The 13,804-nt window shown below is 46.9% G+C and overlaps 2 protein-coding genes across 2 annotated transcripts in view; one reads left to right on the top strand and one right to left on the bottom strand.

Moving 5' to 3' along the window:
- The window catches only part of WDFY4 (WDFY family member 4), a 194,022-nt gene that overhangs the window by 136,275 nt on the left and 43,943 nt on the right, over window positions 1–13,804 (top strand). The gene's annotated exons all lie outside the window — the stretch shown is intronic.
- On the bottom strand, window positions 4,677–13,377 carry LRRC18 (leucine rich repeat containing 18). The gene is made up of 2 exons (XM_081911889.1): window positions 13,095–13,377; window positions 4,677–5,661 (listed from the first exon to the last, which is right to left on the bottom strand). The coding sequence occupies exon 2, from the start codon at window positions 5,568–5,570 to the stop codon at window positions 4,803–4,805; it is 768 nt and encodes a 255-aa protein (XP_081768015.1). The 5' UTR covers window positions 5,571–5,661; window positions 13,095–13,377; the 3' UTR covers window positions 4,677–4,802.

Here is a 13,804-nt window from a genome sequence, read left to right as displayed (position 1 = left end):
TTTTAATTCAAAGATGAGTGACAGTGATATGAGTTACAATAACTGAAATAATACGTAGGTAAAAATATTGAATTATTTGAATTATGGTGCTGGAGGAGACTCTTGAGAGTCCCATGGACTGCAAGAAGATCAAACCTCTCCATTCTGAAGGAAATCAGCCCTGAGTGCTCACTAGAAGGACAGATCCTGAAGCTGAGACTCCAATACTTTGGCCACCTCATGAGAAGAGAAGACTCCCTGGAGAAGACCCTGATGCTGGGAAAGATGGAGGGCACAAGGAGAAGGGGACGACAGAGGACGAGATGGTTGGATAGTGTTTTCGAGGTTACCAGCATGAGTTTGACCAAACTGCGGGAGGCAGTGGAGGACAGAGGTGCCTGGCGTTCTCTGGTCCATGGGGTCACGAAGAGTCGGACACGACTAAACTACTAAACAACAACAACAAAAATATTCCAAGAAGAAATTACCAAGAAAAGGAATTGATCACTGATCGCTATTTCTTGCTTAGCATTCCCAGAGTGTTTAAAACATTCCCAGTCTTCTTCACACTCATTAACTGTACATATTCATTGATTCACCCAAAGAACTCAGGTGAAACCTCATAAAGCAAAATATACACCAGGAGGTTTTGTTTGGTTACAATTGAACACGCACTTCCAGAATCGACGCTAAATTTCTGGGAAACAAGCCACCGTAGCCGCTAGGGGGCTGTGGAAATTTATTTCCCGGGGTTTTTAGACTTGTCTACTCATGTTCTATGGGATGCAGGTGGCGCTGTGGGTTAAACCACAGAGCCTAGGGCTTGCTGATCAGAAGGTTGGTGGTTTGAATCCCTGCGACGGGGTGAGCTCCTGTTGCTTGGTCCCTGCTCCTGCCAACCTAGCAGTTCAAAAGCACGTCAGAGTGCAAGTAGATAAATAGGTATCGCTCCAGCAGGAAGGTAAACAGAATTTCTGTGCTCTGGTTTCACCAGAAGCGGCTTAGTCATGCTGGCCACATGACCCGAAAGCTGTACTCCCTCGGACAATAAAGCGAGATGAGCGCCGCAACCCCAGAGTTGGTCACGACTGGACCTAATGGTCAGGGGTCCCTTTACCTTTACCCATGTTCTATCTGAAACCAAAGGGGCGCATGGGTTGCCAGATACATTTTTTCCCTAGCTCTCCTACCCCACTGTTTAGTTGGAGCTTCTTCGGGTCCTTTCTGCTTGTCTCATGGACCAACATATTTTCTAAATTGTTGATGCTGAAGAACGAGATCAGTTGAATCGCTTGCCTGCAGTAATACACCTGACTTTGTTCGCTCTGAACATAGAAACTCCAAAGCTCCATTATACATGCACTGAGGCCATAAAAGAAGCTGATAGAAATGGCAACATTAAAAATCGGGTGGTCAGCATATGCAGCGACCAATAGGCCAACCACAACTCTTTACTGGCATGAGGAAGGAAGGCAGTCTCGTAAGCAGTTTAAAGAGTTTGGATTTGTATTTGATATCCCACTTTATCACCACCTGAAGGAGTCTCAAAGCGGCTAACATTCTCCTTTCCCTTCCTCCCCCACAACAAACACCCTGTGAGGTGAGTGGGGCTGAGAGACTTCAAGAAGTGTGACTGGCCCAAGGTCACCCAGCAGCTGCATGTGAAGGAGCAGGGAAGCGAACCCAATTCCCCAGATTACGAGTCTATCGCTCCTAACCACTACACCACACTGTCTCCAATAATAACTGATACTGCATTTGAGGTTCATTTAAAACAACAACAACAAGTTGCCACCCAAGTTTGGCCTGAAGCAAAACTTAAAATGAGTTGGGACATTCCTCCTTAAACAAAATATCCGAGGAGTCCTGAGGGAAGTCAAAAGAGTTTCAATCAGCCTAATGCACTTTTTCAAGGGAAAGGGGAGTTCCATAAACCTCTTCAAGCACTTTAATATAATATACAGTGGTAACTTGGAAGTCGAACGGAATACGTTCCAGAAGTTGGTTTGACTTCCAGAATGCTCGGAAACCAAGGCGCGGCTTCTGATTGGCTGCAGGAAGCTCCTGCAACCAATTGCAAGCCGTGGAAGTTGCATTGGACGTTCAGGTTCCAAAGAACGTTCGCAAACTGGAACGCTCGCTTCTGGGTTTGTGGAATTCGGGAGCCGAAATATTAGACTCGCAAGGCGTTCGGTATCCAAGGTACGACTAGTTTTGCTTTCTTATGCTCTTTGCGAAACAGGAAGTGTGCGAATATATTTCAGTGAAGCTTATGCCTTAAAACCATAGGCACATTGCCAGCTTAAAAGTCAGCGAGGTTGTCTGTGTTTCGAATTAGATTTGTGCATTGTATAGTTGGCTGTATTCCTAAACTGCCCCCTGCCAGTAGGTGGAGAAAGGGATCTGGATGTCTCCATAGGGCTTAGGTTTTCAAGCTGGGTTGAAGCTGATCTGGGGGAAATGCAACAAAACACAGTATTTCTAAAAAATAAAATAAAAAATACAGGAGAGATGTTGCCTGCCGTACGTATGTGTCTTCACAAACCAGCCATAGGAGCACGGTGGAAGCAAAGCAAACTGGAGTGTGTTCACAGCTTTCGTTCCCCAATTCTTTTTAATTGTTCGGCAGGTATTGCTCCCCCAAAGGCAGCTATCAACTTGTTAAAAACAATACATGACGTTGCAAATCACAATACAATTTGAAAACGTCACCTGAAGCACAACAATATATTAATTGTTATTTTTTACCATACCTCGCTGTGGAGGACAGCACCAAGCAAAACCAGTTTTGCATTTCCCTTGCTTTAAAATGAAACCAAGGTTAGTTACCGTATTGACTCGAGTCTAATGCGCCATCAAATCTAATGCGCACACCTCACTTTTCAAAACCTTGAAACCAGAGAAATGTTTGCTGGCAAATGTAAATGCACCACTGAAGGTAACGCGCACCCAGATTTTCGCAATGTAATTTGGCCAAAAAGAAAGGTGCGCATTAGACTCGAGTAAATATGGTATAAACGCTAACATTGCAGAAACAAGGGCATTCCAAACTGGCGTGTATTCTGTGGCGAGAGTGCTTAGCTTGGGTGCAGAAAGCCCTACAGAGTTCACAGAATGGCCTTGAGCAAGTCACTATAGTATTTTTTTTTTAAAAAAAATGTGCCTTAGCGTGTTTGATTTATATATATATATATCCCCCCCCCTCTCTCCCTCACTATCCTGACAGCAGTTTCTTTTAAGGTGACTTGTACCCATTGCATGGTAGGGTTCACTGTGTGTAAGCCAATGATGTGTGTTTGCAGCACACCATGTAAGCCAATGATGTGTGTACCTTGCAACAAACAAGAGGGAGATCCAGAGCATAGGCTATCAGACTTACACATGTTGGATTCTACATGCCTGTATGCTGCTATATGTTAAATGCAAAAGATATATGGTTTGGGCAAATGAGTTATTTCGAGAGATCCTGCATTTTGACAATGGTCATATGCATATGACCATTGTCAAAATGCAGGATCTCTCAAAATAACTCATTTGCCCAAACCATATATATATATATATATATAGAGAGAGAGAGAGAGAGAGAGAGAGAGAGAGAGAGAGAGAGAGAGAGTGGTGTTGCGCAATCAAGGCCAATGATCCACAATTTGGGGCTAGTTTTGGTTGCCAGGACAAAATTCGCCGCTCTTTCTCTTTTTGAACTTACCCTGCACCTGTACATGAGATCGGGGGCAATATTGAAATACTTTACTGTCACTTGTATAACTTGTATACAGTGAGATTACACAAGCACCCCCCACTCAGCTCTCTTGGTCTTAATTCCCCTCGTTTACTGACGCACACCCACCAAACCCAAAAGTCAGTTGCCCTGTTGTTATCTTTTCATTCAGCAGCCTGACAGCCCACGGATAGAAGCTGTTCTTTACCCTGTTGGTGCGACTAATCATGCTTCTATATCTTCTGCCTGAGGGCAGGAGATCAAGAAAGTGGCGGCCAGGGTGTGAATCATCCCTGAGAATTTTCCTCACTCTCCTGAGGCAATGTTCTTCCGCTATTTCATCCAGCGTCATGGGGCAGCTCATAATATCTTGTGCTGTATCCTCTACTTCCCGTCCCCTATCTGCTAAGTTTGGAGCTGGAGAGAGGGATGGGTGTTAGAGCTAGGGGAGGAGACCAGCAGTTTACTTTGGTCATGGGTGGCAAGACACTGCCAACACCTCTGCTGCCAAATATCGAAACAGCCACCCTCTTCTAGAGAAATAGGTTGGGCTTATTTAGGGGCTGAGTAGGAAAGTATTCAGGCTCCACCACCCAACCACAAAACATCAACCCTCACTATTCCTCTCTAAGCTAAAAGGGAAGGTTGGGTTTTGCTTTAGCAGTGGACAGGCAAACTCTTGGAGTACCTCTTCCACCCAGTACCCAAACAGTCCTACACCTCTTCTTCTTGGACAAGCAAGGGTCTTCTCCATAGTAGTGCTGAATATCTGAAGCTCAGCGCAACTGTGGTGACGATCCCTGCACATTCCTCTAGCCCCCAACTGAAGAGCTGCTCTTGCCATGGGTGAGAGTGGCCAGCAGGTTTATAGATCACCGATCAGGGCTCCAAGCCTGTCAATATGTGTATATTGTTTTCTGTTTGGTGGACTGACACATGCTTAGTAGTAGTGGAGAACCTCTTTTAGCGGGTGCAGAGCTATGTGATCAAGAGCACTTTTATTGCTTGGGAACAGATTACAATGGCTGGATGCAAAGGGGCCACACTGTGCCTTGCCTCTACCTCACTATTGGCCATGCATCCTTTGGTGATGGTTGTAGCCCATTCACCTCCAATCTGCCTGGTTCTCCTTTGCCGTAGAATTGGGCGTCATGAGGCTGGAAAAGTTTGGCTTTCTGAGAGGGGCAGGCGCCGTGTTCTTCAGTTTGTTCAGCTTGTCCCTCTCTTCTTGACACTTCCTCAAGCATGGGTAGCAAAGGTCTTTTTCTTCCACCACGTAGAGTGTCTCCAGGCGCTTAATGTGGTCAATGTAGAGCTCCTCTTCTGTGGGCCCAGGAAAGGGATTCCGCTTGGAATTCAACTTCTTGAGTTTAGGGAGCTTTGCGATGCTGTTTGGGATGCTCTTCAGTAAATTGTCAAATACTCCAACTTCCTGGAGCTCCTTCAGTTGCCCCAGAGTGGTTGGGAGGTTGTCAATGTGGTTGAGGCCAAGATTGAGATTACGCAAGATCTTGAGCTGGTTTAGCTCCATGGGCAAGCTCCGGGCCGTTAGCTTGTTGTTGCAAAGATTCAGGAAAATGAGACTCTGTAGGTTCCCTATTGTTTCTGGCAGCTTCTCAATCTGGTTGCTGTGCAAGTCCAGCCAGCGCAGGTTCGTGAACTTGTCAATTGAGTCTGGGATCTTCTTGAGCATGTTTCTGCTGAGGTCCAGTTCGTCCACATCATTCAGCTTCAAGATGCACCTGGGGAAAGTGGTGATGCCCATCTTGCTCAGATCAAGGCGACGTTTCCCGTCAAATGTGATCTTGATGCAGTTCTTAGCAACTTTCAAGGTGACCTTTTTCCCCTTGGGATTTTTCCCCCCCTTAGCCATTCCCAGCGAAAAGAGTGCGACGCAGATTAGATGAATTAAAGGAGTCCAAGGAAAGCGTCCCAGTGAGATCTGCTGCTGCTTATTGTTGAACCTGAATTAAAAACACATACACATATAACTGTTAAATCTATACAGGTCACTCCTTTTTGCTGGGCAGGGTTCTCTTATTAAAATACTGTTAATACAGAATGACAGAAAGCTTTCCCCTCGTGCACCAGGTGTGCAAGCTTTCATGAGCTGCAAGGGCAGCTGGAGGAGCAGCCTCAACAAGCCTCTGGCTCATGAGGAGACCCTCCCCAGAGCCTGAAGGGGGCGTTGTTTTCATCCTGCTTCTGGAGGGGCAGCGGGGCCTCTTCAGCTAATGCTCAAGGAAGCGGTTGTGGCTGCTGCGCTACCCTGGACATCAGCTATTATGCGTGGAGGCTGAGCAGCTCAACAGAGACATGATGAGTTTGGCCCAAAGTTCAGTTGGTTCAGCCTATGCCCCTAGATTTTTAGCTGAGTCAGGGCAATCAGGTACAGAACTCTTCTTCAGTACCAATCCAAAGCCAATAAACTTAGTTGTTGGAGGAAACCAGTGAAAATTAACTATCAAGCCAATTTCCTTCCATTTGCCTATTTGATATACACTCACAGTCACTAAATCCATCACACCATGGACTCTTCCTATGAACGCTTTCCCCTTAGTTCTCTACAATGAAAGTTGTTTTTTTAATAAAAACAACAACATGCACACATAGATACACAATTTGCTTTCCAGTATACATTATCTACATATTCATTGACATACAGTTACAACTGCCCAACAGCTCCCTCATTGGCTTTCTTTTATCTGAAGTGTTTATCGATTTTGTATGTGTTTAGGTTGCTTGTTGCTACCTGCAGGTTGCATGTCCAAAGGCTGCAAGTCTACCTATGTTTACCCGGCAGCAAGGTCCAGTGGATTCCCTGGGACTTACTCCCAGGCAAGTGGGGTAGTGAGGTAAAGGTAAGGTAAAGGGACCCCTGACGATTAGGTCCAGTCATGGATGACTCTGGGATTGTGGCGCTCATCTCGCTTTACTGGCTGAGGGAGCCGGTGTACAGCTTCCGGGTCATGTGGCCAGCAGGACTAAGCCGCTTCTGGCAAACCAGAGCAGCACACGGAAACGCCGTTTACCTTCCTGCCAGAGTGGTACCTATTTATCTACTTGCACTTTGACGTGCTTTTGAACTGCTAGGTTGGCAGGAACAGGGACCGAGCAACGGGAGCTCACCCTGTCGCGGGGATTCGAACCACAGCGCCATCTGCATCCCTCAACCCCACTTATATGGCAGTAAACACCCCAGAATTCAATGCGGCTTACTTCTTCGTAGACCACGGTTAGGATTGCAGCCGTAGATGGCATTGTGATGGGCCGTTATGCGACAAGCCACTCTATTAATTTTATTTTTAAAGGTGGCACTATACTCTTTGTTGGTTTTGCTGCGAAAGACCAACCAGGGTGCTCCTCTGGAAATCCATTAACTTTGAAAGGAAATGCACAGGGCAGGCAATCAATTTGTAAATATCTGTTGATTGCTGAGGTAGGCACATCGATTGTGCCGGGCGGTGCGCTTAAAAAAGAATAGGTATATTTCCGCATCAGTGGACTAACAGAAGGAAGACTAGTGCAAGCTAAACCAGTTGCAGCAGAATGCAAAACGAAAGTGAAAAGGGCCAATGGAATGAAAGGATGAAAATGTCACTGAGTGAGGCATGTCCCTAGGTAAACTGCAAGAAAATGCAGTACAGTTGACTCACAACTCGTACATGTTTAACCTGTGCAAGTGGAGTTTTATGTCCTTGGCAGCTGGACAGCTGCGATTGCACAAATGAGACGCCCACAAAGTGGAGAGCTTCGTGGGCTCTGGAAAGGTTGAGACATCTGGGGCCATCCATGCAAATGCCTCCAGAGCCTTCATGAGTCCTTCCTAGAGCCTGGCAGAGACTTTAAAAGCTTTCCACCTTGCATAAGGGGAAAAGTAAAAAAGGTAATGGACCCCTGGACGGTTAAGTCCAAGCAAAGGTGACTATGGGGTTGCGGCACTCATCTTGCTTTCAGGCCGAGGGAGCCGGCGTTTGTCCACAGACAGTTTTCCGGGCCATGTGGCCAGCAGGACTAAACCGCTTCTGGCGCAACGGGACACTGCGACAGAAACCAGAGTGCACGGAAATGCCGTTTACCTTCCCACCACAACAGTACCTATTTATCTACTTGCACTGGTGTGCTTTCAAACTGCTAGGTTGGCAGAAGCTGGGACAGAGCAACAGGAGCTCACCCCGTCACGGGGATTCGAACCGCTGATGTTCCGATCAGCAAGCCCAAGAGGCTCAGTGGTTTAGACCACAGCACCACCCGCGTTCCTATATAAGGGGACAGACCCATTTGGTACACCAGCTCTGGAAAGGAAGGGATAGTCACATGGGAGCATTTCTGGGGTTGCTCTGATGTGATTTTGGCTTTACACGCAATCCCCGGAACCCAGCCCCCAAGCAAGTTGCGAGTTGTCCGTACTTTCCGGAAATAGTTTTTTGGGCGCTTTTTGTAGGTGCTTGCAGGGTAGCGATGAGCACCGGTTCCACTTGGCTGAGCCCCAGCTGAACCGAAATCTCCGGCATTTAATTGTGAAGAGTCAAATCACCGTTTTGATGAATGATTGTTTGAGAAAGAATATAGATTTGTCTACAACACTCCTCTCCATTAGAAAGGTTTCATTACAAGCCCTTCAGGCTTTTTGACTACTCATTAATCATGTGCAAGTACATAGACGCAGGGATCAGATGGGAGATAATGCATTTCAGCTCATTTCAATAACATACTGCGGCCCTTAACAATTTGTGCCAGGATCCCACATTCGCCCAAACACTTAGCTTTCTCCAAAATAAAATAATGGCAGGGGACAACCTTGGCTCCCAATACAGATCCATCTGGCCTTTCAGTAAGACTCTACTCCTAGAAGAGACTTCTCAGATCTTTCTGTTTTCGTGAAAACTGTATCCACTTCGTATCACTTTTTTATTTAGTCTAAGCCAGTAAGATGGTCTGGAGAATGAGAACGTCGTCTACCCTAAAGAACAGCATCCAGATAAATCCATCTTGGGCCTGATTAACAGCTGTGATGCTGTTATCAGGATTGGGATTCAGGTTAACAAAATGATTTGTTTATTTTTTGGGGGAAGTTAGAAAATAATTTAAGGAAAAGTCTTAACTGGAGCCAGGTAGGATTGTTTATAGTCCAGTGGAGACTCTTGAGAGTCCCATGGACTGCAAGAAGATCAAACCTCTCCATTCTGAAGGAAATCAGCCCTGAGTCCTCACTGGAAGGACAGATCCTGAAGCTGAGGCTCCAATACTTTGGCCACCTCATGAGAAGAGAAGTCTCCCTGGAAAAGACCCTGATGTTGGGAAAGATGGAGGGCACAAGGAGAAGGGGACGACAGAGGACAAGATGGTTGGACAGTGTTCTCGAAGCTACCAGCATGAGTTTGACCAAACTATGGGAGGCAGTGGAAGACAGGAGGGCCTGGCGTGCTTTGGTCCATGGGGTCACAAAGAGTCGGACATGACTAAACGACTAAACAACAACAACAACAAAAGCTACCATTACATGCAGGGGGAAAGTACTGGTGTATTTTGCAAGCACAAATGCATTGCTGACTGTCACCGGAAGTATTCCCTCCAAGGTTTGTTAAAATTTTTCTGATGAAGATAGGCGCTGCTAAAATGGGTGGGGTGGAGGAAATCTTCATTTTAGCAGGGGCTTCAATGACCAGGAAGGGGTTCGTATTGAATCCTGCCTATGAATCCTGCCTATAACGGAGCAGGATTTAACACCCCCACCACTAGGGCTGAGCAAAGTCTGGTCTTCAATATCATGCTATAACATTGTGATATACCTATATATCACAATGTCTGAAATAAGGATGTAACTATGCAGAGGTGAACGAGGTAATGTCCTGGTAACTGCTACTACAAAGTGATAGTTGGGGACGTGGGCGGTGCTGTGGTCTAAACCACTGAGCCTCTTGGGCTTGGCGATCAGAAAGTTGGCAGTTTGAATCCCCGCAACGGGGTGAGCTCCCATTGCTCGGTCCCAGTTTCTGCCAACCTGAAAGCACGCCAGTGCAAGTAAATAGGTATCGCTCCGGCGGGAAGGTAAATGGCGTTTTATGCGCTCTAGCTTCCATCACGGTGTCCCATTGCGCCAGAAGCAGTTTAGTCCTGGCCACATGACCTGGAAAGCTGTCTGTGGACAAACGCTGACTCCCTTGGTCTGAAAGTGAGATGAGCGTCACAACCCCATAGTCACCTTTGACGGGACTTAACTGTCCAGGAGTCCTTTACCTTTTACCTTAAGTTGTCTAAAACAGACACATTTTACTTATTTAACGTATTGTTACAACTGTTATGTTATAGTACAGAGCAACAGGGACAGAAAGAATCAGGAGAGAAGTGATGACCAGCTCCATGGTTTTTCCCATATCATGTTTTCTTACATATCACACATGCACACATTGTGATTCGCAATATAGCGCCATGTCGAATTTTATGAAACCATTAGTGTGGACTTCAAAATTATGCTGGATAATGGATTGATACATTGCCCAGCCTTACCCACCACTCATCAGCTTGATAAGCAAGGAGTTAAATCCTGCTTTGCGTGCCAGTTTTCTGCCAATTGCGGTGCCACAAGTTGATTTGCCAGTGTGCAACGCTTTGAGAGACTGGAGTTTCTAGGCAGAGAGCAGACCAGACTGGGAAGGTCTGGGACTTGCTTTGTCGACAAATACCGTATTTTTCGCTCCATAAGACACACATTTTTCGTCCTAAAAAGTAAGGGGAAATGTCTGTGCGTCTTATGGAGCGAATGCGTGGTCCATGGAGCCGAATTGCCCAGGGGCTAAAAGCAGATCATACTTTTTGTTTTGAAAGAGGGAAGTGGGTGTTGAAACAAAGCCGCTGATTGCAAGTGATCGGAAGCGAGATAAGGGATGCTAGCAATAAAGGAGGCTGCCTGGGAGGGGGGAGGTAAAGACAGCAAACTTGCAAGAAGAGGAGACAGGAAGACTAAAGCAATGAGGAGAGAAATTAGAAGAAAAGGAGGAGCAAAAAACTGCTCCAGCTAAGAAGAAGAAGAAGAAGAGTTTGGATTTGATATCCCGCCTTTCACTCCCTTTAAGGAGTCTCAAAGCGGCTAACATTCTCCTTTCCCTTCCTCCCCCACAACAAACACTCTGTGAGGTGAGTGGGGCTGAGAGACTTCACAGAAGTGTGACTGGCCCAAGGTCACCCAGCAGCTGCATGTGGAGGAGCGGAGACGCGAACCCGGTTCCCCAGATTAGAGACTACCGCTCTTAACCACTACACCACACTGGCTCTCTAAGGAAAAGACACTAAGGCAAACAAGAGGGAAGGGAGTGTTGAAAGGAAGCAGCTGATCGGTGGGATCGGGAGAGAGATAAGGGATGCTAGCAGAGGCTGCCGGGGAGGGGGGAGGTAAAAGCCCATGGATCCTCAGGATTTTTACATTGGGTCACCCCAAATTCACCATCAGATCACATAGCATGTCCATGGCTACAGCCTGCACCAAAAGAATCACACACCCACTGTTTCCTGGGGCCCCAATGGCGCAAAAACGTGGTTACAAAGCACGGATCCACATGGATTCTCAGGATTTCTGCATTGGGCTACCCCAAACTCACCGTCAGATCACATGTCTGTGGCCACAGCATGAACCACAAAAATCATACATCCACTGTTTCGTTCAGAATAGTTTTTTTTTTCCTCCTCTAAAAACTATGTGCGTCTTATGGTCAGGTGTGTCTTATAGGGCAAAAAATACGGTAAAAGCAGAACTTCTCTGTATTCTGCATCAGACAGGCAGGTGGAGTTGCTTGTGTTTATGAGTACAGCGTTGGAGCGTGACAAGCTGGTGGTAGAATTGGGGCTGCATGGCCAGACGCATCGCTGTGAGACCAGGTTGTCTCTTGCAGTGTGTCCACACACACCGAACCTTGCCTCTGCTTTTATACCGTCCTGGTAAGGTGGCGGAAACGCTGCCAGCAGCTCCTGCTCTCACCTGGAGTCCTCAGGTTTGTGGCTGAGATGAGATGTGAACTGGGAACTCCCAGATAGACAACAGCTTCTGCTACTAACCTTATCCCATTGGGGCTGATGAACTGAGACCTCGCAGTATTGCACGTCAGGCAGCGAGCTTGACATCCCCGCTAAATGCATAATAAATGGCTTTGCTCACATGCCTAATCATTCTTCCCACCCCATTGCATATCCACACGCCCCCTTTCCCCCTCAAGCCACATTCCCCGCTGAATTCCTTGGGCCCAAATGGATGCTCTCCGTGGCCGCTCTGGCATATTCTGATTAATCTGAAGGAGAAAGTCTGCACATTGTTGAAAAACAAGGGCCCTTTTCTGTGAAGCCAGCCATGTTGTTTTTCTACTGCAAAGCCAGCTCTCGCTGTTATTTGCAAGTTGCATGCCTCGTGCAGGCAGAATCTGAGAATGCGCCATTTGTGTGCATTCTAATGTAAGGAGCAGAGTCTTTCGCCTCTCCAAGACACAGTGATATTGGGTGCTCAGCTCCCATTTTCTCCCAAAGTTTGGGGGGCCAGACTCATCGCTCATTCTGTTATTTTGGGACAGCGTTGTCTTGGGAAGGAAAGGGTTAACCCACCCATCCCTGCGTGACAAGATACAGAGGAACGCATCCTCTCCACCCTGTGGCTAAATAAAACCAACCAGAGGAGCATTTCAAACAAAACTTTTCAAGCCTCGCGTATAGTTTGACCCTTGATTGACAGAGAAACATATCGAGTCCCTCTGTTAGGAAACGTAAAAATCGCATATCCCAGCTCACTTGTCGGCCTTTTCAGCCCTCCTCCTACATAAAACTAGAGAGATGGATTCAAACTGCTTTGCTTTCTGCAGGCAGGCTGCATTAAACTAAAGAGGACCTCCATTTCACAAAGGCTGTGATGTGCAGGTTCTGTATGGCTCTCAGCAGCTTGCTATCGGAGAGCAAAGCAATTGAATTCATCTCTTTAGTTTCATCTAGGAGGAGTGCAGGGGGGGGGGAGTTCCTCTTATACAGCCTTTAAAAAGAAAAAGGTAGAAATATTCCTGGTATCAAACCTACACAAGATATTCTGTGTAGAGAATTGATGAAGAGACTTCATCTGAGCAGCTCGACGGCGTTGCTAAGCTTCTGTATATAAACAGAAAAGTGCATTAGCCCCTTGGGAAACTAAGCAAGCCGGCGGAGTGGACCTGGCACTGAACACAAGCTTTCTCTGTTAGCAAACTTCTTCCACTAATCTCCTTCAAACAATGGGTCCTTATCTGCTACTGTTTGGAAGTTAGAAAAAGAAAAAACCTGGACTGCAAGGGAAATGTTTATCCCTTCCAGATTTCCACAGGATTACAAGCTCTAAAATCTAAACTCTAAAATAAGGTAGGATCTGCTTTGGGAGAAGTTGACTTACCCTGTTCCTGTGATATTCTAGTCAGCTCTTGTGATGCCGCCTGTGAAACTTTTGGTTCCTAAGCAACAGGAAATTCCAAGCCCTTGGAGACCATTAGCATATGCCTGCCTGGTTTGCAACATGCCAGGTCAAAGGCGGCGCCCTGGCTGCACCTCCCAGTGAAATGGGAAGCTCCAACCAGCAGAAGCCACTCAGCCCATGACTCAGAACAGGGTTGAGAGGCTCTCTGCCTGATCTTCTTATCTGGTAGAATTCTCTGGCTGAAGGACAGATCAGGCTGCTACGCAAGAGGCCTCATAGAACGGAAAAGGGACCCCTGACCATTAGGTCCAGTCGTGGCTGACTCTGGGGTTGCGGCGCTCATCTCACTTTACTGGCCGAGGGAGCCGGCGTACAGCTTCTGGGTCATGCGGCCAGCATGACTAAGCCGCTTCTGGCAAAGCAGAGCAGCGCACGGAAATGCTGTTTACCTTCCCGCTGGAGCAGTACCTATTTATCTACTTGCACTATGACTTGCTTTCGAACTGCTAGGTTGGCAGGAGCAGGGACAGTGCAACAGGAGCTCACCCCGTCGCAGGGATTCGAACTGCCAACCTTCTGATCGGCAAGCCCTAGGCTCTGTGGTTTAACCCACAGCACCACCCGTGTCCCTAAGAGGCCTCATAGCATCCTTGAAATCATCGCCCTGTGTCTAACCCTGGTGACGTAGC

Source organism: Podarcis melisellensis (genome assembly GCF_964234715.1).
Source record: "Podarcis melisellensis genome assembly, chromosome: 5".
Lineage (NCBI taxonomy): Eukaryota > Metazoa > Chordata > Lepidosauria > Squamata > Lacertidae > Podarcis > Podarcis melisellensis.
The sequence above is the reverse complement of the archived record's forward strand: the minus strand, read 5'-3'. Positions and strand labels throughout refer to the sequence as shown.

Excerpts from the sequence above, each read along its gene's own strand:
- LRRC18 (XM_081911889.1), bottom strand. The coding sequence starts at position 5,570 with ATGGCTAAGGGGGGGAAAAATCCCAAGGGGAAAAAGGTCACCTTGAAA.